Below are 15427 nucleotides of genomic sequence, written 5' to 3'. Positions count from 1 at the left end.
AGATCTCGAATTGAAGAACAAAACTAAACTCTCTAAATGGTGTAGAAACAATGCGACTATTTATCCTGTTGGAAAGGGAGGCAACCGACGATCGGCGGCGACGACAACTAGTTCCTCTAGGAAGTGCCGTTAGTCTTGGTTCTGGTCTGGCATTAGTTTTGCCGTACCAGCGCCGGACTAGTCCTTCGAGGATACGCCGTTAGTGTTGGTGTCGGGCTTCCGTCGGTCCTTAAGGGTGCAACCCCAACATCAGCCTCTCTTCCTCCTTTTGCGCGTCGTTTTGGTTCCTTTTTGGCTGAGCCATAGTTTGTAGGCGTCGGTATCGACCAGAAGGTCGACTGGTTCCCAGCCAGGTCTGACGTAGCCTTTCCATTTGACTTTGACTTGCTTGACACCGTTAGAAGTGCGTTCGCCTAGGATCTTTTCGACCTCCCAGTATTCTTCACCATTGATGACTTCCATAGGTGCTGGTCGATCGTCGTGAGTCTTTTGGGAAGGGAAAGCGTCGTTGGCAGCTGAGCGAAGGCGATCGGCATGGTAGACGTCGTGAGCAGTTGTACCCGGTACTTCAAGACGATAAGTGTGAGGGGTAACTTGTTCCAACACTTTGCAGTATTGGTATTTTGCTCTAAGTTTCCTGCCGAGGCCTGAGCCTTGTTGTTCAGGGCGTAGGGTGAGCCAAACGTATGAGCCTGTAGGAAAATCTGGTGCAGGACGTCGGTGTTCATTCTCGCGTTGCTCCATCTCCGCTCGTGACAGAGAAAGGTTGGCGTGGGCCCATTTCTGGGCGTCTCTCAGGCGTTGGATGACCCTCTCAGCCTGTCCGAGTGGACCGTTATTGTCGGGTTCGACAGGCAATGGTGGTGCGGCGAAGACTCGTGGGTGGTAGCCGTGAGACAAGAAGAAAGGTGAAACATTAGTGGCAGAAGATGGGGTGGCATTGATGCTGAACTCGACCATGGGCAGTAGATTGAGCCAGGCGGGGCCTTCAGCGCTGAGTTTGGCAAGTTTGACTTTGATCTCAGCGTTCATCCTCTCTGCAGCTCCATTGGTAGCCGGATGGTAAGCTGTTGTGGTTAGCCTTTCGATCTCTAGGCGTTTGCAGAGGTGTCGCCAAGCTGCGTTGACAAATTCGCGGTCAGACAAAATAGATTTTGGCATGCCGTGGTGTCGGTAAAAGTGGTGGAAGAACATATCTGCAACAGATTCCATGTCGAGGGCGTCGGCGGGAATAAGGATGACGCCCTTGGATAGACGGTCTATAACAGTTAGGACGTGGGTGTAGGTGATGCCGCCTTTCTGTGCTGGTTCCAAAGGTCCGATAAAGTCGATGGCAATCTCGGCCCAAGGCTGGTCGGGAATTGGCAAGGCTTTGAGGGTGGTGTCCTTGTTGTCGCGACGAATGTTAGAACTACCACAAATTTGACAGTTGCGGCAGAAACGGCGGATATCTTCGACGTAGCGGGGCCAGAAAAACTCTCTAGACAGCTCGACTTGCATGACGTTCTTTCCGGGGTGCAGCATCATGGGCGAGTCATGAATGTTCTGTAGGATGGCGGTTCTCAATGGCTCGTTAGTAGGTACCCATAGTTTATTCCGAAATCGAATAGCGGATTTGGCGTCCAAAGAGCAGTCGGAAATGTTGACTCTCAACTTGTGTCTGATTGTTTCGGGCCACTGTGACAGTCCATCTGTCAACGCTTTATGGATAATGGCGTATTCATCATCGGCAGCACAGGCATCAGACCAGAGTTCCCGTAAGGCAGGCGGAAGTTCGGGGGTAGAAGGGGCTTCTGGCGTGTTGGTGGTTTGTGTCGAGAAAACTTTCAGGCCGTTACCGTCGTGGTGCAAGATAGTGGCTAGTCGGTCGTTGTAGCGCGCGTCATTCGTGTTGTCTGGGGTGTCGCGGCGAGAGAGAGCATCTGGGAGAGGGGAGAGTTTACCAGGACGGTGGACGATGGTGCAGTTGTATTCGCTCAAGGTCAGGTACCATCTAGCTTGGCGTTCGGACAAGTGCTGCAACTTGGTAAAATGCAGCAAGTTTTTATGATCTGAGACGATGGTAAACGTCTCCTTCAGGCCCTTGAGTTCGCCACGCCATTCCTTCAGGGCACAGACAACAGCCAACAGCTCTTTGTCGTGGATCGGGTAGTTGCATTCGGCGGCAGTCATTTTGCGGCTGAAATAAGCACAAGGCCTAGTTGATCTATCGGGCTGCGTCTGTAGAAGCGCTGCACCGAGACAGTAGCCAGACGCGTCTGTCTCAACAACAGTTGGCAGATCTGGATTGTGCGTGCAGAGGACAGGGGTCGAGGTGAATGCTTCTTTTAGAGCCTGGAAGGACTCTTCTTCCTTTTCGCCCCACTGGAAGGCCTGGTCTTTCTTTGTCAACTGTAGCAAGGGAGTCGCTAGAGTAGTGAAATTTCTGACAAAGGTGCGGTAGAAATTGCATAGACCGAGGAAGGCTCGAACGTCCCTGACCTTCTTGGGCGTTGGCCAGTCCGACACTGCAGAGACTTTGGTTGGGTCGGTTGAAATCTTGCCGGGCTCAAGGATGTATCCCAGGTACTTCACTTTCGATACCGCGAACTCACATTTATCAATGTCGATTGTCAGTTGGCCCTCCAGAACCTTTGCTAAAGCCAAGTTGACCTTCTCGTAGTGGTCCTCTAACGTGCCGTCGGTATAAATCAAGATGTCATCGACGTAGGCAGAGCACCACACATCCAAGTATGGGCGTAGCAGACTGTTCACAAAACTTTGGAACTCTGCAGGCGCGTTGGCCAGACCAAAAGGCATGACGTTCCACTCAAAAAGGCCTTGTCGCGTTCGAAAAGCGGTCTTCCACTCATCTCCCTCGGCGATTCTGATGTTATGAAACGCGGAAACAACGTCGAGTTTCGTAAACCACTTAGCTTTGGAAGCATTAGCTAGGGTCTCGCTGATGTTTGGGAGTGGGTACCGATTCTTTTTCATAGTCGCGTTTAGTGCACGATAATCTACACAGAAGCGGAGGCCGCCACCAGGCTTTTTCACGAATAGGATGGGAGCAGCAGCAGTGGACTGGCTGTGGCGAATGTAGCCTTTTTCCAGCAATGAAAGAAGCGTCTGGCGAAGAACCACGAGTTCTTCTCTGGTCATGCTATAAAGGGGGCCCCATGGAGCTTCTTCGTCGGGCACGGTCAACTCGATCCTATGATCCTGGCCAGGCCGGCGGGGAGGCATCTTTTTAGCAAATTGTGCGTCTGGATCAAACACCTTGACCTTGTCGTGCTCGATCCAAGCTGGGATCTTCTTTTTCCACTCTCTGGGGTTGGCTGGTACTCTATCTTTCTCCAAACGGGCCAAGGCTTTATTGATATCTTCGATTGAAGCTGCAAAAACCCGCAGCTTATCTCTCTTGGCGGCGCGGAAGAAGGTGCTCGCTCTGTTTATTCGTACCATGGTAGAGCGGAAGGTATGGTTTGTCGTCGCCTTTCCTCGAGCGACAATGCCGGATTTAAATCTAACTGTGTCGGCTTCACAGTCTATCCTTGCCCCTTGTTTCTTGAGCCATGGGTATCCGATCAGGATGTCTTCGGCTAATTTTGGTACTACCCACGCCACATGTTTTTCTATGTGGCCCGATATGTCAATTTTAAACACGGCTAGTCGGTCAACCGTGACGGTACTCTTTGAATTAAATGGTACCAGCGTTCTGGGACGCGAACTGAAAAGCGTATCAAGTTTCCATTTCTTTACAAGGTCACTGCTGATCATAGAGGGGGAAGCGCTACCGGTGTCAATCAATGCAATCACGGGACAAGTGTTGTTGATCACTGCATCTAATTGAATTGATGTGTTGGTAATAGATCTATTCAACTCTTCCCATTCCTTCACAGCAGCCTTGTCGTCTTTGAAAACCTGCTTGGGCCTCTGACCACGACTTGGGGCAGAGGCGATCAGTTTCCCGAGTCCTCCTCGGCGGTCTCGTAATATTCTTCGCCCTCTTCTTCGAGTACAGGAGGAGGGAGGTTCGTGGCTGCGCGAACACTCTGTTGTACCGGGGGGCGGGCACGCTCGAATGGGCAGTTAGGGGACATGTGGCCACCAGCGCCACAACGGAGGCACAGTCCTCTGGCTCTTCGTGACTGGAGTTCTTCCTTGGAGACCCACTTGGCACGACGGGGGGCACTGTTATGGGTGGGCGCCCAGTCCATGGCATCAGGGGAGTGTTGTGCCGGGACATTGCGGAACTGGGACGTCCGGGCAGGGTTCCTCGGAGGGTGGGCATGCCGACACTCGTCGAGTTTTTGCCAGGCATTAAGCACCTGTTGTGCGTATTGTTCGTAGGTTGGGGGGTCTGGGAAACCAGCCAGGGCAGACATCACTTGCCCGGGGAGGGTGCGCCTCAGATTCATTATGCGCTCTTCGTGGCTCAGTCTATAGCAGCCAGCGATCTGCATCAACCGACTGACCCGAGCCAAATGTTCCGGAGCAGAGGCACCTCGGCATTTGAGGGTGTGCAGCTCCAAGAGTGCACGACGGGAAGCTGAGGTGTCCTCGAAGCAGCTGTCCAAGAATTCCAGGAACTTATCCACGTTCTCCAACGATGGATCGCGGCTCATGCGGGCAATGTAGGTCTGTGCCTGGAGCAAGGCATTGTCGGCTAACAGACCGTAACAGTGCAGAATGAACCCTCCTGCGCCGTTGAAGTGACTGTGGTCGTAGCGGTACTTCATCTCCACGTATGACCGGTACGTTGGGTAGAGATCAGGCCGCGTATGGTCATAACGGACCGGGCGGAGGTCGGAGGAGGTGTTTCGCACAACCACTGGGGTCGCGGGGGCGGAGTTGGGGAGTCCCTGCATTTCGTTATTGTGAGCCATTGTTGCTTCGTGGAAAACCTCTGGCTCACCGGGGACTTCTGGTAGTATGCTGTCTTCTCGGAAGCTGTGGTGGAAGGAAGAATCGTCGTCAGAGGGTGCAAAATAGTTTGGGGCCATAGGGTTTGGCCGCTGTGGATATTCAAATGGCAAAGTAAAAGAAAAGTAAAAATATATCTCGATCCCTCGTCGGGTCGGCGGTAAAGTAAAAAAAAAGGAAAGATAAGAGTGACTTAAGGAAAAATAAAAAAAAAAGGAAAAGGGAAAGGGGGGTTTGAGAATTCGAGATGATGTTAAGGTGTGATTACGCTAAGCTGGTGGTGTCGGGCTTCCGTCGGTCCTTAAGGGTGCAACCCCAACACGGGGCCGTTGTCTGTTAGTCGGGTCTTGATTGACCGCATGCGGCTGCGGGCCAAACCCTCGGCCTGGGCATAGATCGAGACGATGAAGTCTCGGTCGGCCACATGGCCACGCTCGCAGTGCCATATTTCCAGGACCTGGTCGAACCAGGCGTCGAATTCCTCGGGCTCGGTGGAACTCAGCGAGGGAATCTTGTAGCGCAATTTTGCGCGACCATTCTCGTTACCAGCCGCTGAGGCGGCGGCGGCAGCAGCAGCGGTGGCGGTAGCAAGCGCTGCTTGGGAGGCTTGGGTTTGGGCGGCTGCCTGCTGGGCGGCTTCGCTCTGGTTCTCCAGCATAGCCAGCATCTTGGCAAACTTGCTCTCAAGCTTGGCGAACCGTTGAGCATATTTGTCCTCAGTGTTGACAGCACTGAGGACAGGGGAGCTTGCGTAAGCGGCCCGCATGTCGTCGGTGGTGCGGCCACTCATGTTGAGAGTTTGTGTAACAGTAAAAAATAATATGTGATGAAGGTTGATAACGGGTTTGGGGAAAATAAACGATAAGACTGTTGAGAACTGTAGGGGCAATGCAATCTGTAAAAGCTGTATCTGTACCTGTGGCTGTAAAGAACTGTAGAACTGTAGAACTGTAGGGCTGTAGCGAAAAGAAAGATCGCAATATGATGTAAGGGGCCAAGTCGTAAAAGGACGTAGAAGGGCAGAAACAGATATATTGCGATGGAGAGAAGAAGAAAGAACTGACTAAAACTAGGAGAGAGCAGTAGCTCTTTATACTGCCTGGGTAGAACAACTGAGGCCTACCTGATTGACCCAAACGTGGTGAGTCATCGGGCGTTCGGATCAAGGCCGGTTGGGCCACTTGTATTTGGACCGTCAGTAGTCGGGCCTTTGCGGACTCGGACCACCGACACTCGAACCACCGTTGCTCAAGCCACACCGGCTTCAACTCGGACAATCGGGCAAAGCCTTGACCCGGGTCTCCCAGACCCTAACATTTATATCTACTCGCTTTGCTGACAGCCCGTGTCTGTCTGGGTATTGACAGTTGCTGTCTACTCGCTTTGTTAACAGCTCGCTTCTGTCCCACTTCTTGACAGTTATGTCTAGTCTTCGTGCCACAGTTGTGTCTAATGCGTTAGGCCACTGTTCGGACTATTTTCTTTCGGCTGTTGTTGTGTCTACTTACGACCACTATACGTCTACTTCTTGTGACATGTTCTGTGTCCTCTACTTTGGACAGCTCTCTTGCCTGTTACTTTCTTCGACTTTGTTACGTCTACTTGCGACTACTCTATGTCTCCTTTCTTCGACCTCTTTGTGTCTTCACTTGGGCCTACTCTCTGCCTCTCTCTTTTGGACAATATCTTGTTGTTTTTCTTCTCGTTAAAAGAAACACGATGTCCCTCTTCGAAGTCCTGCCTGTAACGATCTATGGATCGAGGTAGGCTCAGGCTCCGCCCTCACCGCTGTTTACACCGCCGTCCACACCGCCTTGCATACCGCCGTTACTCACCGCCTGCCAAACCCGTGTGCACACCGCCGTTGTCAAGGGTACGCGTCATACCTCTACCGCGCGTATATAGATAGTGTTGTTTCCGCCCGTTTTCTTGTACATTAGTCTTTTCTCTTCATCTGTTTCTTAATTTATTTCTGCTGTTCTAAAAGCGTTCTCCTTTAGACCGTAAAGCCTTACAATAGAAACAGATCTACCCTTGTTTACACTGTCCTCGTTTCTTTTACCCTGTCTTCGTACCTTTTCCTCGTTACCACCCGCTACCTGTACATCGTTTCTCTCTGTTCCTCTTTTGTTCCACCGTCACATGCCCTACTGTGCACCTACCACCGACTCCGACTCTGACACCACTTCCAACAACACCGTCTTCTTCGACTCTGAGCCTCCTCCGACAGCCATGTCCGATCCTACTGTCCCTGTTCCAGCCCCGGCGGCCCCGTCGCTTCAAGATCTGCTGCAAGCCATCCAGCAGCTCAACGAGAAGCACGACCACGCGCAACAACAATTGCGCGACGAGTTCAACAGTGGCCAACAAAAACGAGATCAGGCCATCGCCGATCTCCAAGCTTTTGCCCGTGCTGCCACCGCTACTTCCGCTCCCGCCGTCGTCCCTGCGTCCCCTGTCCCCACTGCTGTCCCCGCTGCTCCCGTGCCCGTTGCAACTACGGAAAGAAACCTCGAACCGAGGAAGCGCGCCCTCCCGGATATCGCCTTGTTTTCCGGCCAACGCTCTGCCTACCGCGTCTGGGCCCTGAGTGCCCGCTCCAAGCTTGCACTAGACAGCGAGTCAATCGGTGACCACCGCAAGCAATACGCGTACCTTTTTGCGCGTATGACGGTAGAAGCCCAGAACCTCGTCGTGGCGTACTTCGAGCAGGGCTTGCTGAACGACACCGGGCCCCACCAGTTCCTGGAGTACTTGGACTCCATATTCATCGACCCCTTTGCTGCTGACCGTGCTCTCTTCCACCTGGACAACATGCGCCAGGGACCCTCTGAACCCTTCGCCTTGTTCCTGCCCCGCTTCGAAAAAGTCCTCCAGGATATTACGGATAGGGCCCGAAGAAAGGATTAGGGTTCCGGGTACAGCCAACGACTCGGGACAATGATAGGTTCCTGAGGTGGACAGTCGGGCCTGTGGAGGAAGACGTCAGTTAGACAGAGTGCTAAGACGTATGGTCGGTTGAGATGAAGAGGCAACACACAACTTAGATGGCTATTCTGAGAATAGAGCGGCACAAAGAGGAAGGAGGAGGAACAATCACACACTTCAAAGAAGAAGAAAGGTTGAACTGCAAAGAAAGCAAGAACAGAATGGTATAAAGAAGAAGAAGAAGGTAAGCAAGTGCATGTGATTGTTAAGCTTGGAGAACAAGAGTAAACCTGATCAACTCAGGGCAGGAGACGACGATATTTATGTTGTCGGCGCTCCTGACAAAACTCTGTCTTCCCAAGCTAGAAACAATCAACATCTAACTACGAACAAAAGATAAGTCTCGTGTAAACAAGACGTAACAGGTTCGTAACAATCGAACCAGATAACAACCCCCACCTAAGCACGCAATGGCAATTGCAACAAGAAAACTCCGCAGCAGCAGAACAACGTCTATCAGAGCACCCGTGCTCAGCACATCCCACGACAACCTCATATCCGTTGATCAACTCACGATCTACACAGACCAACCTGTGCCATAAGCGCATCTTCATAGGTCGCCGACCTTCGGCGTTGTGGAAAAGAAGAGTGGGGTAGGTCTCATGCATAACCCTTAGCATGAGCAGTGTCAGGATAGCTATTCATGACAGTAGCCCCCCTTTTTATGACTGATTTCCACAGCAGTACTAAGATCGTCTGGCGTTAGGCATCCTCTTGTAGAATTCTGCAACCTTCTCAGGTGCATTGGCTAAATGGTCCAGAGGTTCCCAGGAGGGTCCATCATGTTCATAGCCCTCCCAAACTACTTGATATTGCAGAGGGCCACGCGAGGACACGCCTATAATTTCCTTGACCACAAATTCTTCCTCGCCATCTACTATGACGGGAGGAGGAGGAGGGTTTTTCTGGCCAGGAAGAGGATCCGACGCACATGGTTCCAGCAGACAAACGTGGAAGACGGGATGAACCTTCATAGTGGCAGGGAGTGCCAACTCGTAGGCATGCGAAGACACCTTCCGTAGAATCTTAAATGGGCCAAGCTTCTTGAAGTCCAACTTCTTTGAAGGACGAGTAGTTCGAATATTTCTACTCAAAAGCCACACTAAGTCCCCTTCTCGAAGGAGAGGGGCGGAAGATTTGTGTCGATTCGCGTACTCGGTCATCCGCTCACGGCTCCACGTAATTTCAGTCTTTAAAAACTGACAAATGTTGTCAAGTTCTTTAACAAAGTTCCGCAACGGGCCTTTTTCCACAGAGACTGGGAGCGACTCACGCCCACTTCTGGGGTGAAACCCGTGGTTCGCAAAGAAGGGCGTCAGCATAGTAGAACCGGACTCGGAGTCATTGTAAGAGAACTCCGCCAAGGGCAAAAGATCAGCCCAATTGTCCTGTCTATAGTTGGTGTAACCCCGCAGGTATTGCTCCAAAATAGAGTTCACACGCTCAGTCTGACCATCGGTCTGAGGGTGGAACGCAGTACTCAGATTTTGCTTTATGCCCAACAGTTTGGCTAAAGCCTTGGAAAAAGCCGACGTAAACAGACTACCCCTGTCGGACACAATGTCCAATGGCAGACCGTGGAGCCTATACACTGCTGACAAATAGAGCTTAGCAAAACCTGCAGCATCCAGCGAGGAATCGCAAGGTATAAAGTGAGCCATTTTGCTAAGCCTATCGACGACAACGAGAATCATGTCAAAAGAATTGGAGACCGGCAAGCCGGTGATAAAATCAAGGGACACAGATGTCCACCGAGCTTGCGGAATGGTCAGAGGTTTCAGTAGACCGTAGGGACTATGTCGCGCGGACTTGATCCGTTGGCAGACCTCACAATTTCGGATGTACCGGATGACATCACGACGCATCCCGGGCCACCAGTATTCCCGAACAAGAAGTTCAAAAGTGTTCTTTTGTCCAGGGTGTCCGCTAGGCATAATATCATGACAATTCTTCAATGCACGAACTCGTAGATCCTCGTTCGGCAAATATAGAAGGTCGTTGACAAACAAAAGACCGTCATTGTCAAGCCTGCAGACACTGAGGTCCACATCTGGAGGTTTGGTCGACTGGCCTCGAAGAGCAGAAATAACATCAAGAGCCCACTTGTCCGTGGATAGCGCGATTTTTACCTCGTCTACCAAAGACATGGTACCAATAAAATTTTCAGGGGGAATAATAGGAGCACACAGCTCTTTATCCTCCTCAGAAGAAGAAGAAACGAGGTCTTCGTAGCGTCTGGTCAGGGCATCAGCTCTAGAATTCAAGGAGCCAGGCCTATAAGTGATGACATAACGGTACTCGCTCAGTTCCATAGCCCACCTCGCTTGCCGTCTGTTCATGGCCGGAATTTGCTTAAGAACGGCTAAATTCCGATGGTCCGTCAATACCAGAACAGGTTTTTCCAGACTTTCAACCATGAATCGCCACGACTTTAGAGACTCCACAATGGCTAACAACTCCTTGTCACCTACGCCGTAGTTACACTGGGCAGGATTCATTTTTTGAGAGAAATAGGCCACGGGGTGTAGTAGAAGCCCCTTGTCAGTCGGGTGGTATTGAGACATGACGGCAGATATTACACGGTCAGACGCGTCTGTTTCAATAACAGTGTCCAACAGGTAATCAAAGTGCTTGAGGATAGGTTCAGAGCAGAAAAGGTCCTTCAGGGTGTGAAATGCTGCCTCACATTCAGAGGACCAGACAAAAGATTGCGTCTTTTTAGTCAACTCGAAGAGAGGTGTGCAGATTCTAGAGAAGTCACGGATGAACCTTCTATAGAAATTGGCAAAACCCAAAAAGGACTGGACTCCCTTAACAGTTCGGGGAGCCTCCCACTCACGGACAGCCGCAACTTTAGCGGGGTCCATCTTCAGAGCATCGGCTGAAATAACAAAGCCAACAAAGGTAGTTTCAGTCTTGTCGAATTCGCATTTTTCACCCTTGACAAACAGACTGGCCTGCGCTAATTTTAGCAGGACTTTGCGCACATGAACATCATGTTCCTCTTGGTTCAGAGAGAACACCAGGATATCATCCAAGTAACAGACACAGAATATGTCCAAATACTCCGACAAGACCTCGCTGACATATTTCTGACACGTGGCAGGAGCATTGGTGAGTCCAAACGGCATCACATTGTACTCAAAAATGCCATATCGAGTTCTGAAAGCTGTCTTGTATTCATCACCTTTCTTGATGCGAATCAAGTGGTACGCAGCTGTCATGAATAGCCATTCTTGCCATTGCCATTGCATAGGGTTATGCCTGGCACCTTACCCCGCTTCCGTTGTGTCACGCTAATGTTCCAAGGACGTATGATGATACGGTTATACCACTTGGTGGTCTGTGTAACCTTGAGGTGTCACTCCGGTTTATCTACTCGGGTGTGGCCGGCTTGCACACTATAGATCATCGCTATTAGGTAACTCGGTACTCTGCAGTTGATGCAGCTTATTCTGAGTTGACTGCTATTCTCGTTCCTTTTGTGTCAACAGCGTTTGAGCGTGGGGCCCACACCTGTTAGGCCGATATCGCTGTAACGCGACATATCGTTGCCTGGGTGTCTTGAGGGATTTTCAGTTCTGCTGCTGCCGTGTTGGTTTATCTCGTGAACTAACATCCGGTTTGATAGTAGCGTCTGGTAACGTTGAGTTACGTATGTCCCCACTTTCGGTTATCTGTGATTTGGTTCTAGCTTGGGAAGATCTCTGTTGTCAGAATCTGCAACGCCTTAAATAGCGTTGCCTTCTGCCCTGTGTGATCAGGTTAACTCTTGCTCCCCAAGCTTAACAATCACATACACCCCTTTTGCCATTCTTCTTTGTATACTAGTTTATAGTATCACTTCTTCGATAGTACCTTCTTCTTTAGTACTATATCTTTAATTATCACTTGTTTCTTGATAGCCTTCATTGCATCAGTACCTTCTGTCGTCTTCGTTACCTCAGTGTTCCTGTGATTGTTTATTCCCTTCCGTGTGTTATAAGATCAATTAGTTGAGTGTGCCTCTTTACCTCAAACCGACCATACGACCTAGAGAGTTCTATCCTCTCCTCCCGGCCGTATATCCGCGCAGGCCTGACTGTCCACCTCTGGAACCTATCATTGTCCTGAGTCGTTGGCTTTCTAGAACCCTAATGGTTTCCTTGGGCCCTATCCGTAATAGCAGCTCTCAGATCCAGCTTTGTAAAAATGTTTCCCGTAGCCGCCGTGCGCAGTGATTCATTGATCCGAGGCAGAGGAGTTACGTCTTTGATGGTGATATCATTGACGGCTCGGAAATCAACACAGAATCGTAAACTGCCTGGCTTCCTAGCAAAAAGAATCGGGGAAGCCAGAGGCGAAGAGGAAGAAGAAATAAAGCCTTTAGCGAGCATGCCATCTAGATATTTTTTGACAGCCTGCAACTCGAGTGGAGTCATATCGTACAGCGGGGCCTTGGGGTATTTCGCATCGGGAACGAAGTTAATCGCATGATCAATGTCCCGGTGAGGTGGTAGTTGATCAGCACCTTCTCGAGAGAACAGAGGAAGTAGGTCATGGTATTTCTTCGGGATGCGTTCAAGGAGCCGTGCATGCTCTTGTTCCGGAGTTAGGTCCTCCTGATTGAGATAATCCAGGACTTCCTGAGCGGTGACACGATAAATCTGTAGTTTCTCAGCTTTGGCAAAGCGATGCAAAGCCTGAGACGACACCGTCACACAGGAACAAGACACAGCTGACGATTGTGCAATAAAAGAAGGAAGGGGTGAAGTGGCTGAAGCAGGAGCAGATCCCTCAATCTGACTGCCAGCGGTAGAAGCAATATTTTTGTCGTTTTTTGTATAAGAAAAATCAAACGAAGCGCCAGAATCAGTAGAAGCAGTCGAAACAGAAGAAGAAGAAGAAGAAGAATCAGAAGCTGCCACAGCATTGCCATCGGCGGTAGAAGTAACCGATATCTTGAGCGTATTGGAAGGCCAAGAAATTTCCGGGTTATGGGCGTCGAGCCAGCATTTCCCCAGGATGATGTGGTAGCCCCCAAGCTTCGTGATTTGAAAAACCAAAGTTTCTGAATAATTAGGAAAAGAGAGGGACAAAGGAACTTGGTGGGTCACTTTACCCGCAGCAGTTTCACTACCATCAACAACATGGAGCGACTCGGCTCTGGCCTTGAGAACAGTAGGAATCTGATGCCTTGCTATAAATTCAGAATCCACAAAACAAGTTGTTGATCCCGAATCCACCATAGCGTAGGCCTCAATGGAATTATTCACTGTCACAGGAATAACCAGAGGGGGAGAGTTACCATAATCGATAGCATTATCAAGAGAACAAGTGCTGATTCTCAAGAGACCCTCATCAGCAGCGTCAGGGCTAGCCAGGACCAGAGGGTAATGGGTCGGTAGCCCTTCTAGTTTTTTGACGCATCAGGCGCAGGGGCCGTCGAGGGAGCCCGGGTAGAAGTGGAGGGAGAAGGGACAGTAGCTGCGCGAAGAGCAAGGTTGTTTTTGGGGCAAGCCTTTAGCATGTGGTCCTTTGCGCCACACTTCCAGCAAACACCCTTTGCCAATTTGCCGTCAGCAGTCTTACGGAAGGGTAGACCGTTGGCATCGGGACCTGCAGAGGTACCCTTAGCTGGCTTGGTGTTGGGGACAGTTTTTTGGGCGCCAGCATTTCTCGAACGAGAATCTTGCTGAAAGGGGACCACACCAGGAGGCGGTTGGATTTTCCCGTTGTTTCCCCGGGTTCGGTTGTTGATCGTATTGTTGTTAAGGTGTGATTACGCTAAGCTGGATCTTCACAGAAAGGGACACAGAGGGACAAAGATCTCGAATTGAAGAACAAAACTAAACTCTCTAAATGGTGTAGAAACAATGCGACTATTTATCCTGTTGGAAAGGGAGGCAACCGACGATCGGCGGCGACGACAACTAGTTCCTCTAGGAAGTGCCGTTAGTCTTGGTTCTGGTCTGGCATTAGTTTTGCCGTACCAGCGCCGGACTAGTCCTTCGAGGATACGCCGTTAGTGTTGGTGTCGGGCTTCCGTCGGTCCTTAAGGGTGCAACCCCAACAATTGTCCAGCGTGTTGCAGAAATTAGCGAACTGATCAAGCGTTCCCTTAGGGGCAGGATAGGTGTTCCAAGCCAGAGCGTCCTGTATGTGGGGCTTGAGGCCTCGCTGAAATAGTGCAATGGTGAAATCAGCGTCGGCCCAACCGAGTTTCTTCAACAGCGTTGTAAAAGCAGAGTGATAGGCAGTACAAGTACCTGTCTGCTTTAAGTCGAAGATCTGCTGGGTCGCAGTCATGCGCCAGTCAGGGTCATCGAAAGCCTCAGCTAACGATTTCATAAAATCGTCGTACGTTTCAAAGTTCATGTGTCCAGTGGCCGGGTCCATCCGAGGCATGGCCCAATCCAGAGCGCCATCTCTAAGGTAGGAGAAGGCAGTCATCAGCTTGCGCTGCTCCGTGCGGTGGTGCTTGGGTGCAGCAGCAAATTTGACCGCAAGTTGCCTCTGGAACGCCTGGAAGCCTTGCTGATTGCCATCATAGGGCACGACATCAAGATGCTTGTCGGCCTCTTTCAACGGATCGGCATCCTCTTCCCGTTTGACTCGGGGAAGAGACTCAAGGGAGTTGAAGCGGGCTTCAGCGCCAGCCTGGAACGCAGCCCAGTAAACCTGAGCCGCATCAGGAACAGAGCCAACGGGGATGGGCGGGGCACCATCGTCGGTGCGCAGACCAGACATGTAAGCCGCCACAATAGCCATTTTGATCTCAGCACTGAACTCCCTAGGAAGGGCACCGAGATGCCAGTTCTCAGGAGTTCGGTCAGGAATCGACAGGAGGAACGTATTGAGATGCTCGATCATTTCGCGAGTGAGGGCCATTGCGAGTTGAAACGTAATAGAGAGGGAAAAATAAATGAGGAGAGAAAAAAGTGCCAAAGAGAGCCAAAGTTGTAATAGCGTCGGGTCTTCAAATGAAGCTTAACAAAATATTACGGATAGGGCCCGAAGAAAGGATTAGGGTTCCGGGTACAGCCAACGACTCGGGACAATGATAGGTTCCTGAGGTGGACAGTCGGGCCTGTGGAGGAAGACGTCAGTTAGACAGAGTGCTAAGACGTATGGTCGGTTGAGATGAAGAGGCAACACACAACTTAGATGGCTATTCGGAGAATAGAGCGGCACAAAGAGGAAGGAGGAGGAACAATCACACACTTCAAAGAAGAGAAAAGGTTGAACTGCAAAGAAAGCAAGAACAGAATGGTATAAAGAAGAAGAAGAAGGTAAGCAAGTGCATGTGATTGTTAAGCTTGGAGAACAAGAGTAAACCTGATCAACTCAGGGCAGGAGACGACGATATTTATGTTGTCGGCGCTCCTGACAAAACTCTGTCTTCCCAAGCTAGAATCAATCAACATCTAACTACGAACAAAAGATAAGTCTCGTGTAAACAAGACGTAACAGGTTCGTAACAATCGAACCAGATAACAACCCCCACCTAAGCACGCAATGGCAATTGCAACAAGAAAACTCCGCAGCAGCAGAA

The 15427-nt window shown here is 50.5% G+C and overlaps 6 protein-coding genes across 6 annotated transcripts; 1 reads left to right on the top strand and 5 right to left on the bottom strand.

The window, feature by feature from the left end:
• Positions 1 to 249: 249 nt before the first annotated feature.
• On the bottom strand, positions 250 to 3444 carry BROUX77_004811 (uncharacterized protein; the record flags this gene model as incomplete). The annotated part of the gene is made up of 1 exon (XM_073749615.1): positions 250 to 3444. One exon carries the CDS (start codon positions 3442 to 3444, stop codon positions 250 to 252), a length of 3195 nt encoding a protein of 1064 aa, XP_073605268.1.
• A 497-nt stretch (positions 3445 to 3941) lies between these two features.
• Positions 3942 to 4985, bottom strand: BROUX77_004810 (uncharacterized protein; the record flags this gene model as incomplete). The annotated part of the gene is made up of 1 exon (XM_073749614.1): positions 3942 to 4985. The coding sequence occupies one exon, from the start codon at positions 4983 to 4985 to the stop codon at positions 3942 to 3944; it is 1044 nt and encodes a 347-aa protein (XP_073605267.1).
• Positions 4986 to 5206: 221 nt separating this feature from the next.
• BROUX77_004809 (uncharacterized protein) lies at positions 5207 to 5695 on the bottom strand (the record flags this gene model as incomplete). Its single annotated transcript, XM_073749613.1, has 1 exon — positions 5207 to 5695. One exon carries the CDS (start codon positions 5693 to 5695, stop codon positions 5207 to 5209), a length of 489 nt encoding a protein of 162 aa, XP_073605266.1.
• A 1352-nt stretch (positions 5696 to 7047) lies between these two features.
• BROUX77_004808 (uncharacterized protein) lies at positions 7048 to 7815 on the top strand (the record flags this gene model as incomplete). The annotated part of the gene is made up of 1 exon (XM_073749612.1): positions 7048 to 7815. One exon carries the CDS (start codon positions 7048 to 7050, stop codon positions 7813 to 7815), a length of 768 nt encoding a protein of 255 aa, XP_073605265.1.
• A 764-nt stretch (positions 7816 to 8579) lies between these two features.
• Positions 8580 to 11147, bottom strand: BROUX77_004807 (uncharacterized protein; the record flags this gene model as incomplete). Its single annotated transcript, XM_073749610.1, has 1 exon — positions 8580 to 11147. The coding sequence occupies one exon, from the start codon at positions 11145 to 11147 to the stop codon at positions 8580 to 8582; it is 2568 nt and encodes an 855-aa protein (XP_073605264.1).
• A 2728-nt stretch (positions 11148 to 13875) lies between these two features.
• BROUX77_004806 (uncharacterized protein) lies at positions 13876 to 14763 on the bottom strand (the record flags this gene model as incomplete). Its single annotated transcript, XM_073749609.1, has 1 exon — positions 13876 to 14763. The coding sequence occupies one exon, from the start codon at positions 14761 to 14763 to the stop codon at positions 13876 to 13878; it is 888 nt and encodes a 295-aa protein (XP_073605263.1).
• Positions 14764 to 15427: the final 664 nt, after the last annotated feature.

Source organism: Berkeleyomyces rouxiae, assembly GCF_048999995.1.
Source record: "Berkeleyomyces rouxiae strain 22BRR77 chromosome Unknown BrBRR77_ptg000004l, whole genome shotgun sequence".
NCBI classification, from domain to species: domain Eukaryota; kingdom Fungi; phylum Ascomycota; class Sordariomycetes; order Microascales; family Ceratocystidaceae; genus Berkeleyomyces; species Berkeleyomyces rouxiae.
Note: the sequence above shows the minus strand (reverse complement) of the source record. Positions and strands in the feature narration are given on the sequence as shown.